The sequence below is a fragment of the Cinclus cinclus genome, chromosome 1 (genome assembly GCF_963662255.1).
Source record: "Cinclus cinclus chromosome 1, bCinCin1.1, whole genome shotgun sequence".
Classification (NCBI taxonomy): Eukaryota; Metazoa; Chordata; class Aves; order Passeriformes; family Cinclidae; genus Cinclus; species Cinclus cinclus.
Window position 1 is genome coordinate 140,500,476 of NC_085046.1, and position 16,857 is coordinate 140,517,332.

Here is a 16,857-nt window from a genome sequence, read left to right on the forward strand (position 1 = left end):
TAGTGTCAGAGCTCCCAGGTTAAAAAGAGGTCAAAGCAATTGGAACCTTGAGTGTCAATATCACATTGGGGTGGAGTGAGACAGACTCATCAGTGAAAGCCCCTGCCCAAGGACAAGATTGTCTTGAACAATCTTGTCTTGATTGTCTTTGAACATTGCTTCCAACCAAAACCGTTCTATGTATCGGAGACAGTAGTGGACTCTGTGGCAGTGAAAGCAAACCTCCACTCCCTTATCAGTGTTGGTTTGTCTTTGGCCACATTCTTCTTGGCAGCTACAAAATACAGCTCACACCTTTAGCAGAAGGCTGCCAAGGGAGAAGAATTGATCCATTTTTGGTTTCTTGGCCTGAAAGAGATTTTTTTACTCTGGTATTGCTGTTTCTCACTAGCAGATGGCTGTGACTACTAGCACCAGGATGTCTCAATCAAAATTCTGGTTCACTAGAATGAGCTTCAGACAAACCAATGTCAGATAAGATGACTGAAATCAGAAACAAGGAACTACAGAATCAGATGGCAAAGACCAAAAGACTTACATACACAAGCTTTTCAATATTGTACAGAAATATTTTATCACATCCAGTCTCAAAATAATTTCTGTCCAGATTGCTGCTCTGACAATTGCACCTGGGTCCTTATTTCCTGATGGATTTCTGTGGTGGCCATCATTTGTATCTGTAAAACTAACAAAGACCACGGATTTGATCTCTAGAGGCCTACTGAAAAGGGAAAGCAGTCCCATTTCCACTGTGCAGGTGGAGAAAATTATAATTATCCATCCAACTTTAACTTGAAAGGGAAGGAAAAATTTAACTTTGCTCTAGGAACAAATGATGGATGGGATGGGATGGGATGGGATGGGATGGGATGGGATGGGATGGGATGGGATGGGATGGGATGGGATGGGATGGGATGGGATGGGATAGGATAGGATAGGATAGGATAGGATAGGATAGGATAGGATAGGATAGGATAGGATAGGATAGGATAGGATAGGATAGGATAGGATAGGATAGGATAGGATAGGATAGGATAGGATAGGATAGGATAGGATAGGATAGGATAGGATAGGATAGGATAGGATAGGATAGGATAGGAATAGTCTAGTTGGAAAAGACCTACAACAATCATCCAGTCCAACTGCCTGTCCACTAATCCCAGCTAGTCGAGAACCACCTGTAGCCAATGGGAAGAAATATGCATCTTCAGAGGTAAAAAAAAGATCTTTAGAAAAGTGTCCTTGAGAGGATACAGGAAGTTGTAGGATAATCTGTGTCATTGTTACTGAGGCTGCCTGACTGAATAGCAACCAGGGATTTTGCTTTTAGCTGGCTAAAATTAGATGTTGGTACACAAGAGGGAACCAAGATCATAAAGACAAGATCATCCTTCCTCACTCTCTGAGCCATTAGGGAGAGTTTAATACCTACTGTTTAAATTCCAAATGAGTCTTCTGCCAACAATCAGTAATTCAGACATAGCAACATGCGTAGGAAAAGTGATAATTTGTTGACACAAATAAATCCTAACCTTCTCACTCCTCATCTAGAAGATATCACTTTTCAAATGACTGGGCTTCTGTTGTGTGGAGTCCACACAAAAAGAGAGGAAAAAGAAGCTCAAGAGCTCAGAGGGCTTTCCATGCTACTTTCAATATTAGCACTAGTCCTTCCTTGAGATGACATTCTCTGGGATTCTCTGGGTATCCCTTCCAGTGACCAAGGTGAGAGGGGCAGGAGGCAAAATGTTCTTGCCCACGGACTTCAACTGTCTTCCTCTGAGGTGTGATTCAATTCTCTAAGGCAGTCTTTGTTGTTGCCATCACAAAGTAAAAGGAGGCATAATTAACTCCTTGTGCCTATTTACAGTCAGCTTTGTCAAATCCAAGTCTCCTTGTCTTTCAGAGGCTTTAAAAATTTGCAATTTTCTGTCAAAAGAATAGCTGACATGTTTCTTCCATCTTCCTGTTAGAAGCTACTGCTGTAGTAGTGGAATGATTTGCTGTATTTTACAGGAAATCTGCTGCCTGAGTGCTAATCTTCTAATTAACCCAGTGGTTCCCCTTATTTATGCAAATTAGAAGAATTTCAAGCCCTTCTTTATTTAGGTGGAATACATAAAACCTTCCTCTTAACTCAAGCAAATTTTTAATGAGTACCTCTAATGACTAATGAAATGTATTACCAAGGGGTTCAATATTATAATTTAGCTCTCATTGTCCTTTTTGTATTACTCTTTCCTATAGAGGAGCCAGTTGAATCATACGAACATCTCTCCTTGAAGGTTTTACATGCTTGGGAAGAAATCCCTGGAGCTGGCTACAAACTGGTGCCAGAGCACATTGAGACTCGGCCTCTCTATCATAAGGATAAGCCAGGCATGGAACAGGTAGAGAAGCTCAGAGGTGGTGGTGATTGTAGACCCAGGAGCAGTTGTCATTTCATCCAGTTATTGTAGTTTCTGTTCGTAACTGCAAACCTACAGAGTCAGCACCCCAGTGTTGCACCAAACATACTGTATCAGCCTGGAAATTGTCAACCATGTGTGTACACAGGCACCTAAATACACAGTAATCACACAAGGTGCAACTGCAAATTTTCATTCTTTTAAATGCTTTACTTTATTAAGTTAACAAAACTTCTGTTTGTATCTAAGCCTTGTTTCTCTTTTTTTTCTGCTCATCACATACTATTTTTGCATGGATTTTACCTTGAAGCTGACAGTGTTTGAGCTCTATTTCAACTTCACCAAATCTTTTCAATACCTGAAAGATTGAAAGAATATGTGCATGAAAAAGATACTGTACAGGAAGTTCCTAGATATCATAGTTATATATATACTAGAAATTGAGCTGGTTGGTGCTTGTAGAGGAAGTGGTGATTTTGGATGTCAGAACTACATTGAAAGCCTTTTAAAGCCTCTGTAAAATGGAGTTACAGGGATGTTTTTCTCCTTGTCTTCAAGGGTCGTGTACAGATGTGGGTTGACATGTTTCCTAATGATATGCCTCTGCCAGGACCTCCTGTGGACATTTCACCAAGAAAACCCAAAGGGTAATACTCTGCTTTCCTCCCACCACAATGCCAATAATTCTTCAAAGACTGAGTCTTTCTTAAGCGTCTGGAAATAAATTGAAAATTAACTACTAAAACAAACCTCTCCTGAGGGAAGTTTTTCTTAGGTTCCCATGACTTCAAGTGAAAGAGGAGCATGTAGTTTGGTTTCCTCCATTAAACAGTTCAAAGAACTGTTGGTGATTTTTCAGCAAGAGCTATCACACACCTCTTACAAATATATCCTTTTATATCCTTTATCCCTTTATCCCGTATAATAAAGAGATTGCAGGTGGCTAGAGGCAAGTAATTCTGATGTTATAATCTACTTGTTGAGCTGCAAGAATTAATTCTGGTTTCACTATCTTTTTCACTGAGATAACTTACTCGACCCTGGTTGAGCTCTTTAATCTGCTGCAATAACATTACATGTATTGAACTTGCAGCAATTTGCTCAAGGATAAGATCAAGAAACACATAAAGCAGCAACAGATAGAAGAGGTCTGTTTGGAATAGCTTTCTCCGATTTCCTTATGCTGCTTTACATGCAATACTGCACATAATTCAAGCTAATTGAATATTGTAAAGAAAACACAAAAATGAGAAAGAGAATTCTCAGCCTATCCTGTAATTTAGCAAGGCCATTCCTGAGAATTTAATGTCTGAAACATCATCAGGTACTATTCCTATACTATTTGATTTGACAAACAAACAAAGAATCCATGCTGCAATTACTTATTTCAGACCAGAACTTTCTATAAAAGTCCTTAACAGCAAGCATTTTCCAATCAAAAAAGATTTAAAACTAACAAAGCCCATAAAACCAAACTGTTGTTGCCATTTTTGTAGTCTACTATAGCAGATATACTGTATACTGTTGAACATTAATTACGAGGAAAAAAACCAGTACTTGTAGACACAAGTTACACATCTTGCTGACAAATGCATATTTGCTGCAGTAAAACAGGCTCCAGCCTCTATAAAACTTCAAACACTTTGTGGAAACATCTCTTATTGATGATCTTTGATTGAACAAGACTCAGATGAGGCATTGCATATTCAGCTTTCTTTGGCTATGGCAAAGGCTTGGTTTTCATGGAGCTCCTTAAGAGTTCCATGATGTAGAGTATCTGGTAACTTCTGAAGGAAATTGTTCCACATCCTGACATTGAGGCTATTTCCAAGACAAAACATGTCATATCCAAGAAATTGTACATTGGTGCTATCAAACATTGTTTGTTTGTCTTTTTAATGTATTTTGCAGTTCATACAATGACTCAAGGAATACCTAAATTTTTCATTATTAAATTTTTATGTCACCTGCAATAGCTGTACTTCAGTTCAAGTTTTGAGAGGTTTGGATGGCCACCATAAATGTTTGCATATAGGGAGTGGAAAGGATGGAGAAACTTTAATTCCTTTTACTGTTTATAAAAATGTTTCTAAATATGATTGTACCTGCTTAAGTGCAAACATCTCCAAGCAGTCCTATTGCCTTTTAATGCCCTAGATTGCACAAAATGCAATGGTTTTAGGCATTTCTTCTTAAAAGCACCTCTCAGGGAGCTCTATTCTTTATTAGCAAGCTGATCACTGTTTTGGAGATGGCTCTGATGAAGTTTTTCAGACCAATTTTGCCTTGTTCTCCTGCAGTGTTTTTGTGGAAAGAGTTGCAAAGGAACAGGCAGATAAAAACCAAGGAATTTCCCATCCCTCTGAAGCTGGCAGTGACCCTGTTGTGTGTTATGCTCCATGAGCTCAGGGGAACCAACATCCCCACTCACCACTAGACTCTTGTAAACAGAAGAGGCCTGAGATTGATGCACAAATGCAGTATTTCTCACGTTATAAAAGCATGATAGAGGTTGGCATTAGTGCTTGACAAGAGCTTTACACACAATCATTTCTTTCTTTTTCAGATATGAACTGAGGGTTATAATCTGGAATACAGAGGATGTTATTCTCGAAGATGAAAATATCTTTACGGGGCAAAAATCAAGTGATATCTACATAAAAGGGTAAGTTCTTCAAACTCTTCTTCAAAATAACACACAATATTTAATTCAAAAATCAGAGGAAAAATGTATGTTTTGAGAATATTTGATGAACTATTCAGTGACCTTGGCATTTCAAGATCTCCTGGTGACAGCAATGCTTTCCACTGTGTGCTTGCTGTAGGTGGATAAAGGGCCTGGAAGAGGACAAACAGGAGACAGATGTTCATTACAATTCCTTGACAGGAGAGGGCAACTTCAACTGGCGCTTTGTGTTCCCGTTCCACTATCTCCCAGCAGAGAAACAAATGGTGGTTACTAAAAGAGAAAACATATTTTCTTTAGAAAAGACAGAACGCAAAATACCTGCTGAGCTGGTGCTTCAGGTGTGGGATTTTGAAAGACTCTCTTCAGATGATTTCTTGGGTAAGTATGCAATGGATCTGCGTGAACTTCATCTGAGGTCTCACCAGACCTGTGTTTTGCAGAGATATGCACAAAGTGGTGTCTGAGCCCCAGCTTTTGCTTTTCTCTTTCTGAAGCACCACATTGCAAACTGACACATTTCTTGTAAAGTCAATAATTAAGAATCAGATGAGAATGCCAGGGCAATACAAATAAATGCTAACAGTACAGAGAGATCCTCAGCTGCTAAATTCCTCCATGGATCTCATCTGGAAGCTGCTATTTGAATGTCTTTGTGTCTGTCTGTTCCCTGAGCATTGTCACACTATTCTTTTCTCCAGGGACTCTTGAATTGGACCTGAATGGGTTCCCTCGAGCAGCAAAGACAGCCAAGAGCTGTGACCTAGGCACAGTTGTGGCAGCAAGTGAAGAAAACAAGATCTCCATATTTCAGCAGAAGCGCATCAGAGGCTGGTGGCCTTTCATCAAGGCTGGGGAGATCACGGTAAGCAGCTCACTACAGATGAACAGCTTTTCTCTGGGGCTAGTATGCTAATTTTGGGATTTGAACAGCCACCACTGGCAATCCCTAAGATTCCTCCAAATGCTTTAGTGGTTCTCCATATACTTGGTTCAGAAGAACCCAGGTAACTGAACACTAAAGTGCCTTTTCAGGTGCATTCAGTTCCCTAGGGGGACACAGACCAAGAGCTATCAGCTACTCATTTCCAGTAGTATTATACCCCTCTATAAATTCACCTGATTTGGTCCCTTTTTAGGAGCTTCTTCCCCTGTCTCTAGACTTCCATTAATTTTCCAAGGGTGTTCCTAAAGCTCACCATTCCTTCACATTTCTGTCTATTCCAGCAAAAAGAATATTTTTTGAATGAAAAGTGCCATCTTCAAGTTCATTGCCTTATTCAGCTGGAATTTGACTGTGTACTTTCCATGGATTTATTGAATGAACTCCACTTCCCAATCCCAGATTTACTTCCCTATTCTCAGCTAAAGTACAATCGATTCCCTCTCTGCCAGTCCACTTTGATCTCTCCCTTGCTTCCACATTTATGGCCTTTATTGGCATCCTTCTTTCAGCCCTGTTCTGTGCTGAATCACAGCCAGTGAGCATAGATCAACACTTCAGACTAATACCATCCACAAAGGTATAGGGCAGGAGAATCACAAATATATGTAAAGTCATTTGTCACTTTTCATCCATCACAGTTTCTATAAAGCTGATTTGATTGATCTACTCTGAATTGTAACTGGAATCTTTAAATCCTGTCTTCCTTTCATGAACTGAGATCCCACAGCTCAATGGCTCCAGCCCTTGTGACTGGCTGAATTGCTCCCTGCTGATGGATTACATCTGGTCCACATCATCAACACAGCTTCCAGCTCAGACATTCAGCTCTGCCAGGATGTGGGATAGATAGAATACATGTCTTCTCAGATTAATTACATTATAATTTATGAAGCAGAAAATAGATTTTTGGGTCTGGAAGAAAATATCTGACCTCTCTTTCCTACAGTCCTTGAGCATAAGTCAGCAATTTGTGCCTAGGTTTTCCTTTGTGCTTTCTCTTCAACTGCAAAAACTATCTTATTTTCCTTAATTAATTTCCTTTGCCTTCAACTGGTTCCATCATTTCTCCACAAGACAAATCCTGCTGTGAATTAATAATAATAACCCAGGACCAGATGCTTACGTATTCTCTCTCTGATCCAGGGCAAGGTGGAAGCTGAGTTTCACTTGGTCACAGCAGAAGAAGCTGAGAAGAATCCAGTGGGCAAAGCTCGAAAGGAGCCTGAGCCCTTGGAAAAACCCAAGTGAGTAGGAGCAAACTCATTAAACATGCTGGGGCAGGGGCATTCAGCAGGAGGTGGGGAAGGGCAACCACCTGACCTCCTTGCAGGACACCTCCTTGTTGGTCTCCTGGATTTTCTTCTCTTTCCACCTGCAACCTTCAGCAAATAATTGTCCAGCTTATGCATGGCCTGGCACATGTGGCTGGCTCTGTTGCTGGCAGCACCTTCCAAGTTTGCTGAAATATCTTCCTCTGGAAGCCCAGATAAATTGCATTGCTGAGCATTTGTCCCCAGCCGGAATTCACACATGAGCTCGTTCCACAGCTGGCGTGTGATAACACCTTAAATCTTCACAGTTTACACACTCAGTCAACATCTCAGTTTGGTCACCTATAAAGATCATATGGATTTTATTTATTATATTAATAATAGAACCATTTAGGATGGAAACTATCTTTGAAATCTTTGAGTCCAACCATTAATCCAGCACTTCCAAGTCCACAGCTAACTCATGTTTCTAAGCATGAGATCTACACATCTTTTAAATACCTCCAGATATGGTGACTCCACCACTTCCCTGGGAAGTCTGTTCCTTGACAAGAGCCTAGATAGCTCTTTTGGACAGTAAATTTTTCACCAATACACAGCCTAAACCCTCCTTGAAGCAACTTGAGGTTATTTCCTCTCATCCTGTCATTTGTGACATGGATGAAGAGACCAATTCCCACCTGGCTACAGCCTCCTTTCAGGTGGTTTTAAAGAGCAATAAGGTCTCCCCTGAAGCCTTCTTTTCTCCAGGATAAACAACTCCAGTTCCCTCAGCTGCTTCTCACAAGACTCATGCTCCAGACCTTTCACCAGCATCATTGCTCTTCTTTAGACACACGAAGGATGTGACTTCAAAATTCCATCTCTAGTTTTATTGTACTTCATACTCAAAGAATGAAGATGTTTATTTTTCATCATAAAGCTTTTTAATGAAGACATTTGAACTGTTTTAACGAAGGCAGATGATCTAGAAGGAGCAGTATATTTTTCAGTATTTGTCACATTAAAAAAGTATCAGCTGAGATTTTTATGTTCAGAAAAAAAGTACTTTTAATCTATTTTGGCTCAAGTGCTTTGTTCTACTAAAACACTTGAGCACTTTTTTATGAGCTGGATAAAAAAAGGGTGAGAGAAATTGATCTTATATTTCCTCATACCAAAACTTCTAATATTCAGTTGCTAGTCATAAAGGTAATCATTACACATTTAATTCAATTTTGTTGGTTTGTTTAATTTTGTTTAGTTTAATTTTGTTGGTTTGAGATACATCTCAGGAAAACCATGAAAAAGGAGGAAGCAGCACAAAGGAATTATCAGATCAGAGGTATCAGAGCATGTTTAAAACTAGCCTTGGAAAAACTTTAATCAATCAACAGGTTGTCAACAGGATGCACAAGGCACTGTCTAATTTTCCTCTCATTTTTTGAGACTCAGCTCATGTACCCATGGCTGCCTAGGGTTCCCTGTGTTTTCAGCTCAAAAGCATTTTTTCTGCAAATGTGCTGCTGGGCCAAAAAGTTGTCACCAGCCTGGTGCCTCTTCTCTGCCGTGCAGCCTGGAGGTGTTTTGACCCAGAAGCCACCAAACCAGAGTCTTCCTCCAGATCTTGCACTAAGTAATCAGCGGGTTTAGTGGTGTGAATACATAGCCAACACATGGCACAACATAACTGTACTCTCTATTGAGATGTATGCCTCAATTAAATCAAAAGTGGGGGTAGTATCATTTGGCACTACCCGTCTCAGAAGCAAAACATTCAGGCTCTTTTTGTAGCTGCTCATGGTACAGGTGGGGGATTCATCCCATTTACCCAGCACACCTATCCTAAGATATGAACTGAGGAAAGAGATGAATTGGCCCCTGAAGGTCCTTCCTCTCCCCATGCAGACAGCCCATGAAGGACCAGACTGAGCATCTAGGATTTAAAGTTAGGCAGAAGGTTACTAAAGCAATACCAGCATTTGAAAACTAAAAATTATTTTAGCTAGACACTCACTCACTGGAAAGAAAAGAAATTAACCGTTGAAGATGTAGCATGCCTCAATTTCCTTATTGTTTAAAGATATTAAAGTTTACCAGCTCAGTAGCCCCAGGTGATGCAATATGTGGTTCATACATGCAGAGTAATCACAATCAGCTGAGAGATAAAAAATAATTGATTCTACCCTTTAGATGAGTTCTCTTTAGAAAGGAGTGGATCTCAAGGACCTCTTTTCTCAGGACCTCCAGATCTCTATGCCAGTACTGGAGATTCACTCTATTTTTTTTTTCTTTTTTGCTCATCATTCAGGAACACCCAGAGAAGCAGAGAAAATTTTCAGATTGCTTTTTAGAAATATTCTTCTAAATTAAGAAGCAAAATAATTTCAAAACAACAAAAAAATTCTGGGAGCTATAGACAGTAGCAGACTCTTTAATGCACCAGAATAAAGGTGGACAAAGATTAAATGTCTGTGAACTAGAAAGAGAATCATGCAAACAAAGAATAAGGTTCAATGAGTGTAATTTCCTGCTGGCCAAAGCACTATGAGGTTATTCATCTCTTCAATTTGCTGATCAAGACATGATGCCTTGCCGGATGCAGTCTATTATAATAAATACGCTACTATAACTGATAAAAATCTCTATTGCCTATGCTGCAAAGGAAAAAAATTAAATAAGCAACAGTCTGGCTTTTTCCCCCCCCCCCAGCCTTTAAAGGTTATGAAAAGTCCTCAACCAGTTGGTATGTGCAGACTAACTAAGGCTTGTTACTCAAGTAGTTTTAATCTTCAGTGTGTCCAGTTTTTTAATAATTCCTTTTAACCTGGAGGGCTAATTTGATTATTTATTTCTGAATCATTTCCAGCTCAATAAAAATCCCAGTCTTTCATTTAAAGATATTCAGTTGGCCTTTTTTCATTTACAGACTTTCTGTCATATTGGCATTCACTTCCACTGGCTAAATGCTGAGTTCATCAGATAACTAAGACATTGTTTAAATTCCTGGAACACCTCTCTGGAGTGAGATAAGGCCACAGCTTTTTGTGACCCTCAGTTAATTTTATTCTCCTTATTGCTGCACCATCTACACAATTACAGTGACATTGGATAAGAAAGACAACCTGCCCCAGTTTTGCAGGTCTTGATGTTGCCCAACACCACTGCATCCATCAGGTCATCCCATTGAAAAATCTGGCAGGTGCTGCCTTGTGTAGGACTGCTGAAGCAGCACAGTGCCCTCCCAGTCCAGGTGTCATGCCAGAGGAGAGACCAGGCCAACATTTTCCTAAATAGGACATTGTTTTCCTCTCTGTATGTAGTCAGCTTTGTTGTACAGTGTGAAGAAACACCTGGGTATGCAGGATAACACAACACGGTGCAACATATGGGAAAAAAACCTGGGTTGTGGGATGTAGATATTCTCCACTGGAAGAAGGTGGCTCTTCTTTATGTACACAGGCAAACCATATGGGTTTCATTTCATCATTTCCATTTTCCTGAGGCCTGTTTTAAATTTCCTTCTGAAAATACAACTTTTTGGGCCACATGCCTGACCTGAGCTGATTTTATTGACCTGAGCCCTGATTATTATGGCACCATGACTATCACTATGCAATCACATTTTTTGTAGTGGCTCATTACCACTTTTGTGATGCTAAATTCCTTGAAATTAACTGAAAACTTCTGTACGCATTTTGTGATGCCTGCATTTCTTCTTTAGGGGTTGCCTTGATCCTGTTTTCAATTTTGAACCCCGTATCATGACATAAATTGAAGTATTTATGATGTGTGAGCTGGAATTTCATTACAAGTTGTATGTGGAGCTCAGTTCGGGAATGGGTGGAAGAAAAGTGACCCAACAGCTTGTGAACATGGGTGGACATTCCCTCTAATCCCTGTAGTGGGTTCCAGGGAGATAATGATCCTTTTTAGTCTCAAACATTTTGCAGTGGGATAAGTTTGGAAAGAGATGAATCTGCCTTAACTAAATATTTTCTTTCTTCCCTTTTAGCCGACCAGACACATCATTCTCTTGGTTTGTAAACCCTTTCAAGTGTTTGTACCACCTGATCTGGAGGAATTACAAGAAATACATCATTATTGGCATAATTCTGCTTATTCTTGTTATCTTCCTCGTTCTCTTTATCTACACACTGCCAGGTGCAATTAGTGAAAGGATAGTTATAGGAAGGGGGTGAGATCTTGGCTCTCATTGTAGTCAATCAAATAAGAAAACTTCTGCTAAAAATAAGTCAGGCAAAAAGAATTAATTAACCTGAAACACATCTCACTCCTTCTAAAAAGAAAAGTAACTATTCACATCAGCAACTGGAGCTCTCAGAATATTGGAATGTCTTTTTTGAATGCTCATTTAAACCCACCAGTAGATTATCATTAATGTACATTAATGTACATGAATGATGTATATTAATGGTGTACATCATTACTGCTGCAGCTTTATTGACATTATTACTGAAAGTGTTGTTATGCACCTAAAACTGAATTTAACAATAAATTCTTCAATGCAATGCAGAAATTTATTTATCAGTCAAGTATTTATTATTACAGATGAATGATTAAATATTAAGGTCAAGATCTTTACACAAAGAGAAATGTATAATACAGTCTTTGCTTAGTTTTATAATCAATTATTTTAACTGTTTTTCAATGACCTTATAATGGCATGATTATTTTTAGATAAAATGTATTATTGAAAGAACTCTAAGGTTAAATTGTCTCCTTTGGCGTCATGTATAATTTACCCTGCACCTCTCAGTAAAAATCCTGTGCTCTACAAAAACATCTCACATACTCATAAATGAGCTAAGTGCCAATGGCAGAGATTGAAGCAATTGAAAGAACTTTTTCCAGATGCAATTTGAAAGTGCTGGTGGCCTCCAGATGAGAGGGATCAGGAAGATGAAGACTCATCCATGGGCATTGTGGTAACAAATGATGCTAGTAGAGGACAGGGAACAGGGAAAATCTTGCTGCTTCAAAAATAAAGAGCAAGGGAAAAGAGAAGGGCTGCAGAACAGAACCATGAAGCATTAAAGAAAACAAAGAATAAAACCTTACACAGTTGTCAGTGTGAAAATCCTCATCCTACTTAAGAATACATAAAATGTTGCCACCTGTGTCACGCACAAGGCAAGGCATGATAACTCCATGATTCCACTTGGCCTTCAGATGAGTGGTTATGAATTTGAAATAGCCATCCAAATCTCCTCCAGTGTCACCCACAGTTAGATCTGTTACAAAGACAACCTTTGTGAAAATGCTTTCCACCATGCACCCCGCACACAAAGTGTGAGCACCCATTGCACATTTCAAAGTATCAAAAGGCAAGACAAAGAGATCCTATAAATGCTGATAATTCTGCCAAGCCCAGGGTGCAGGAATAGAAAAACAAGTACCCTGATAATTCTCAGAAGCCACTTATAAGGGAAGCTTGTTTGGTACTACTTGTACCTGGCCTGCTAAGGCTGTGCAATGAGCTTCTGTGCTCTCCTCTGGACTACAACACAGGTAATTGCATTAGTCTGGAAAATGGGTATCAGTGAAACCCATCAAGATAAGACATCTCGCTTTTGAAAAGCATTTTAGAGGCTTATTTTGGATGGGACAACTTGCTCTAAAAGTGCCTCTTCCCCATTCCATTGAGGACAGAAGCAGATGGCTAAAGGCAAGCTGAAAGCATCCCATACCCACTCCATGCAGAAGATCGTGACTCTGTTTTTTCTTCTAAGTATATAATAAATATAAATAAATTATCCAGATATGTGAGTATATTACAACTAGACACGTGGCAAAGGATCACAGTGGGTGAATTTTTCTGTTCTATTTTCCTTTAGAAGTTATTATTTTGACCAAGAAATTAAAACACAGTTACAGGGTTAAATCTGCCCCAGCTGAATGTAGCAAGACAGTGATGTGAAAAGCTGCTGCTGACCCTTGTGCCCCCTTCATCTCATATCCCTCTGCACTAGGACATTGTCTGGTGCAGCCTCTGCTCACACACCATGTGTGACATATTCCTCTGAAACCACATGTTTCGATTTTGTGCTGTTTTGCAACTGAACCTGTATGAGAGAGAAAAGAAAAATGTTGTTTCTCCTAAAATGTTTCATTATACCATGAATTTTGGAAATGCAATTTAAAAGCTCCAGTGAGAGCAAATAAAACTATTCTGGTGCAAAACATGAGAGATAAATATTAATGACTGGAGTATGTTGTTACAGCCAAAAAGGCAATGAGTCTGAATTTTTTTCTGTTGTGTCAGGTCAGAGGTCCTGATGCTGCATGGCAGCTGTTTTGTTCATCTGTCCTTACTCTGCTTGTTTGTTCTTTCTGCCTTGGACAGTGTGAAGTGCTGGACTGTGGTCTGTCCTGATTTTTGCAGCATATTCTGTGCCTTGCTCCCAGTCTGCAAACTGCATTGGACCCAGTAGATTGGTCTCATAGACTAACAACTATGTTATAATGATTTTTATATTTGGAAGAAAGAAAGCCCTTGACAAGGTGATAGAATAATTTGCTTTCTTCACACATTAGTCACAGAAAGGTTTTTGGTTGCCAGGCAGAGTTTCTTACTGCTCTGTGTGCCAACTACCAGCTCCAAAGGGATTTTTATCACCTTGGCTGAATAGCCTGCTTGCCATCATCTCCAACGTGCCGAGCACTGTCTCCTTCCAGATGAATTTATACTTTTTTTATCAGCTATTTGTGACTGGGGAAGAGCTCAGCCGAGATCTGGTTCCAGCTTCCCAGACATTTGGTATGTGACAGCCACCTCTTCTTTCCATTTTCTAATTAATCTCTGTCTCAATAGCAAACAAATTTTGTTGTATTTTCAATGGAGAAAGGATAATTTATAAAACTCTTCCAGACAGCCTCTCTTTTAAGCACTTCTGTAAATGGCTATGAAGACTAATCAGAGCTACACTGATTAGCAGAAACTCTGTGTCTGCTTCCTGGATGCCTCTGCTGTGGCTCCAGGACTCCACGTCAGGAACAGAGGACCCCTTCATTAGGAACAAGCTAGAAAGATTTATGGATGTTCCTTCCTTCCCTGTGACTGGACAGTGGCCCTGGCTGACCTCCCTGTGATGACACTGACAGTTCATTAACTGGCTAATTCCAACATGCTGTTCTTTCAGAGTGACCTGCCCATCACAGCTCAGAACTTTTTTCATATGGCAGCTCCTCCAAGGGGCTGTGCTTGACCCACCAGCACAAGAGAGCACTGCTCCCAGCAGCGCCTCCTCCTTTTGCTGCAGAGGTGGCTGGAGCTCTTTTCCAAGCAGCTGGCTCCTGCCAGGGAGCAGCTGGAAAGCTGCAAGTGCACTGCAGATAACTGCTGCCTCAGAAGTTGGAGTGAAGAGGAGACTGACAGAGGGGAGGGAAATCACCTCCAGTTTGCACGTCCTTGTGCAGCCTGCATTTTCCCTCACCATTCAGATACTGAAAATACAGCAAACCTGTAGGTGATATCAACAGGTGCTGTAAGACTTCTTTCCCAAATGTCTTTTAGGACAAGCACATAACAGAAATTTGGTACCCACTAGTGAGCAAAATTGAGAATCACTAGAGTTTGGGATACACTGTAAGAGATATATATATAAATATATAACAAATACAGACCAGAAATCTGTCAGATGTCTACACTTCTAGGTGGAATGGTCAAACAGTATAATTGTGCTGCCATCACCTTCTTCCAGTGGACTCCTTTCCTGTAATTCTCTGAAGCTCTCATCCATTGAGGGTCTCTGTGTGTCACCAATCCCTGAACCAATGCAATCAGCTACCCTGGGACAGCACATCTCAGAGAAATCCTTCGCCCTCTTTTCTACCTCCAGCCTAAGTGGCTACAGCTGGTTCTGCAGCCTCATTTGAAAGCCTTGCCTCCCCACTCTTCATCCTGCATCAAGGCATCTTGCAGCCATGAGCAGTGGTTACAGCTGCAAGCCCCTGCTGGACATATTTTAGGCACATGAAAACCCACATCGTTTGTCATGACCAAAGTATGCTGGCACAAACTGTTTAGATTTGCACTGCCACTTAAATGCCAGATTTTAGAAAAATATTAGGAAAAGAGCCAAATGCAAAGACTGATACAACACAAGAGACTAGGATTTATTTGTTTACTTATTTGTTAGTGATATTTCTTTTTCCTGACAGATAAGCAATAGTTAAGCCTCTCCAGAAACCAGCATACAGTTCTAATACACAGATGAAGCACTGGCCTGTCAATATGACTGTACAGCAAGTAAACATTGGCTGCATCTAGTGCTTGTGATGAACTTTTAATTAGCCATAGCAATAAAACCTCACCAAAGCACTTAACAAAACACTTTTCAAAAGCCTCTTGACACTATCATTATGCTCTTGGTGTGTAAATAGCTTCACCCAAGGGAGCAGCTTTGCCTTTGGCCAACAGCTCTCTGGGACTGGTACCCACCATGTAGATGGATGCACACAGCTTGTGCAAAGCAGCTTCAAAGGCTGCTTTAGCATGTGGAGAACAACTCTGGTAAATACAGTACAGAAAAGTCAATATATTAAGAAAAGAGTGATAACACGAGCAACCCTTTAGGAGGATTTGTTCTGCTTATTTGGTGCATTTCTTTCCCTTCATTATCTTTATTTGGAAATGGTTTACATGTTCCAAGACTGAATACTAATGGTATGCAGCTCACACAGACATTCCATCAGCATCTGTGACCATAAAGTGCATTTTGTCATGGCTCTGGAAACTGGATTTATGTGTACCACGGCCAGGTCTTCCTGTTCTTGGTACAAGGACCTGCAGTAGCTATTTGTGAGGATCCCTTATGGACTGGTACTTAAAATGTGACAATATGGAGGATGGGTTTCAAAGCCAGGCATTCTGGTTTTCCCTCCCAGGGCCATGGTAGAACCTTGAAGAGTCGAATGTCTGCCTTAACCAGGGCTGTCCATGTGATCCTGGGTCCACCTCTGTCACTGGTGATAGGTGTGCCCTTGAAGGACACGTCCACTACAGACCTTTGCAGTATGGAGTCAACATATGTGCTGTCAAAATAGTTGTTGGAGTTTTGGACAGGAAAGACTTTCCAGCCTGGAAAGTAGAGTTGGATTGCTTTGTAAGCATATTTGTTTCTTTTTCTGTAACATCTATGATAGGGAGAGGAAAAATGAAAATGCTTAATGCTTTCTACTGCTTCCACAGGTTTTGATCAGGGCCTTTTTAGTTTGTAAAACCAATGATTGTGCAGGCAATATAAAAGGGGAAAGTTTGGGATGAGCTATATTTGTAGTTCAAATCCTGTTACAGTCCTCTAATATTCAAGTGACTCAAGTCTGTAGAGCCCCTACAGACCCTCAGGTCAAGAGCCAAAGCATCTTTATTTCCAAAAATCTCACTTTCCCACACAATACATCTAGTTTGGGAGCTGAAATTTCATACATCAGCTTTAGTGGTTCCATTTCCCTTTAGTGGTTTGAGAAGTCAGCTGGATTTATGCAAAGAGAAGCAGAGACTGATGAGAACATGGTTTTAGTGTCTCTGGCTGGACTGTGAGC

General features: G+C 40.2%; 1 protein-coding gene across 1 annotated transcript in view; it reads left to right on the plus strand.

Moving 5' to 3' along the window:
• FER1L6 (fer-1 like family member 6) overlaps positions 1–11,492 on the plus strand; it is a 63,515-nt gene extending 52,023 nt beyond the window's left edge. Inside the window, exons 35-41 of the mRNA XM_062514945.1 lie at positions 2,248–2,390; positions 2,967–3,055; positions 4,975–5,073; positions 5,234–5,475; positions 5,796–5,959; positions 7,184–7,284; positions 11,306–11,492. Of these exons, the coding sequence (XP_062370929.1) occupies positions 2,248–2,390; positions 2,967–3,055; positions 4,975–5,073; positions 5,234–5,475; positions 5,796–5,959; positions 7,184–7,284; positions 11,306–11,492 (1,025 nt within the window). The remainder of the gene's footprint in view (positions 1–2,247; positions 2,391–2,966; positions 3,056–4,974; positions 5,074–5,233; positions 5,476–5,795; positions 5,960–7,183; positions 7,285–11,305) is intronic.
• Positions 11,493–16,857: the final 5,365 nt, after the last annotated feature.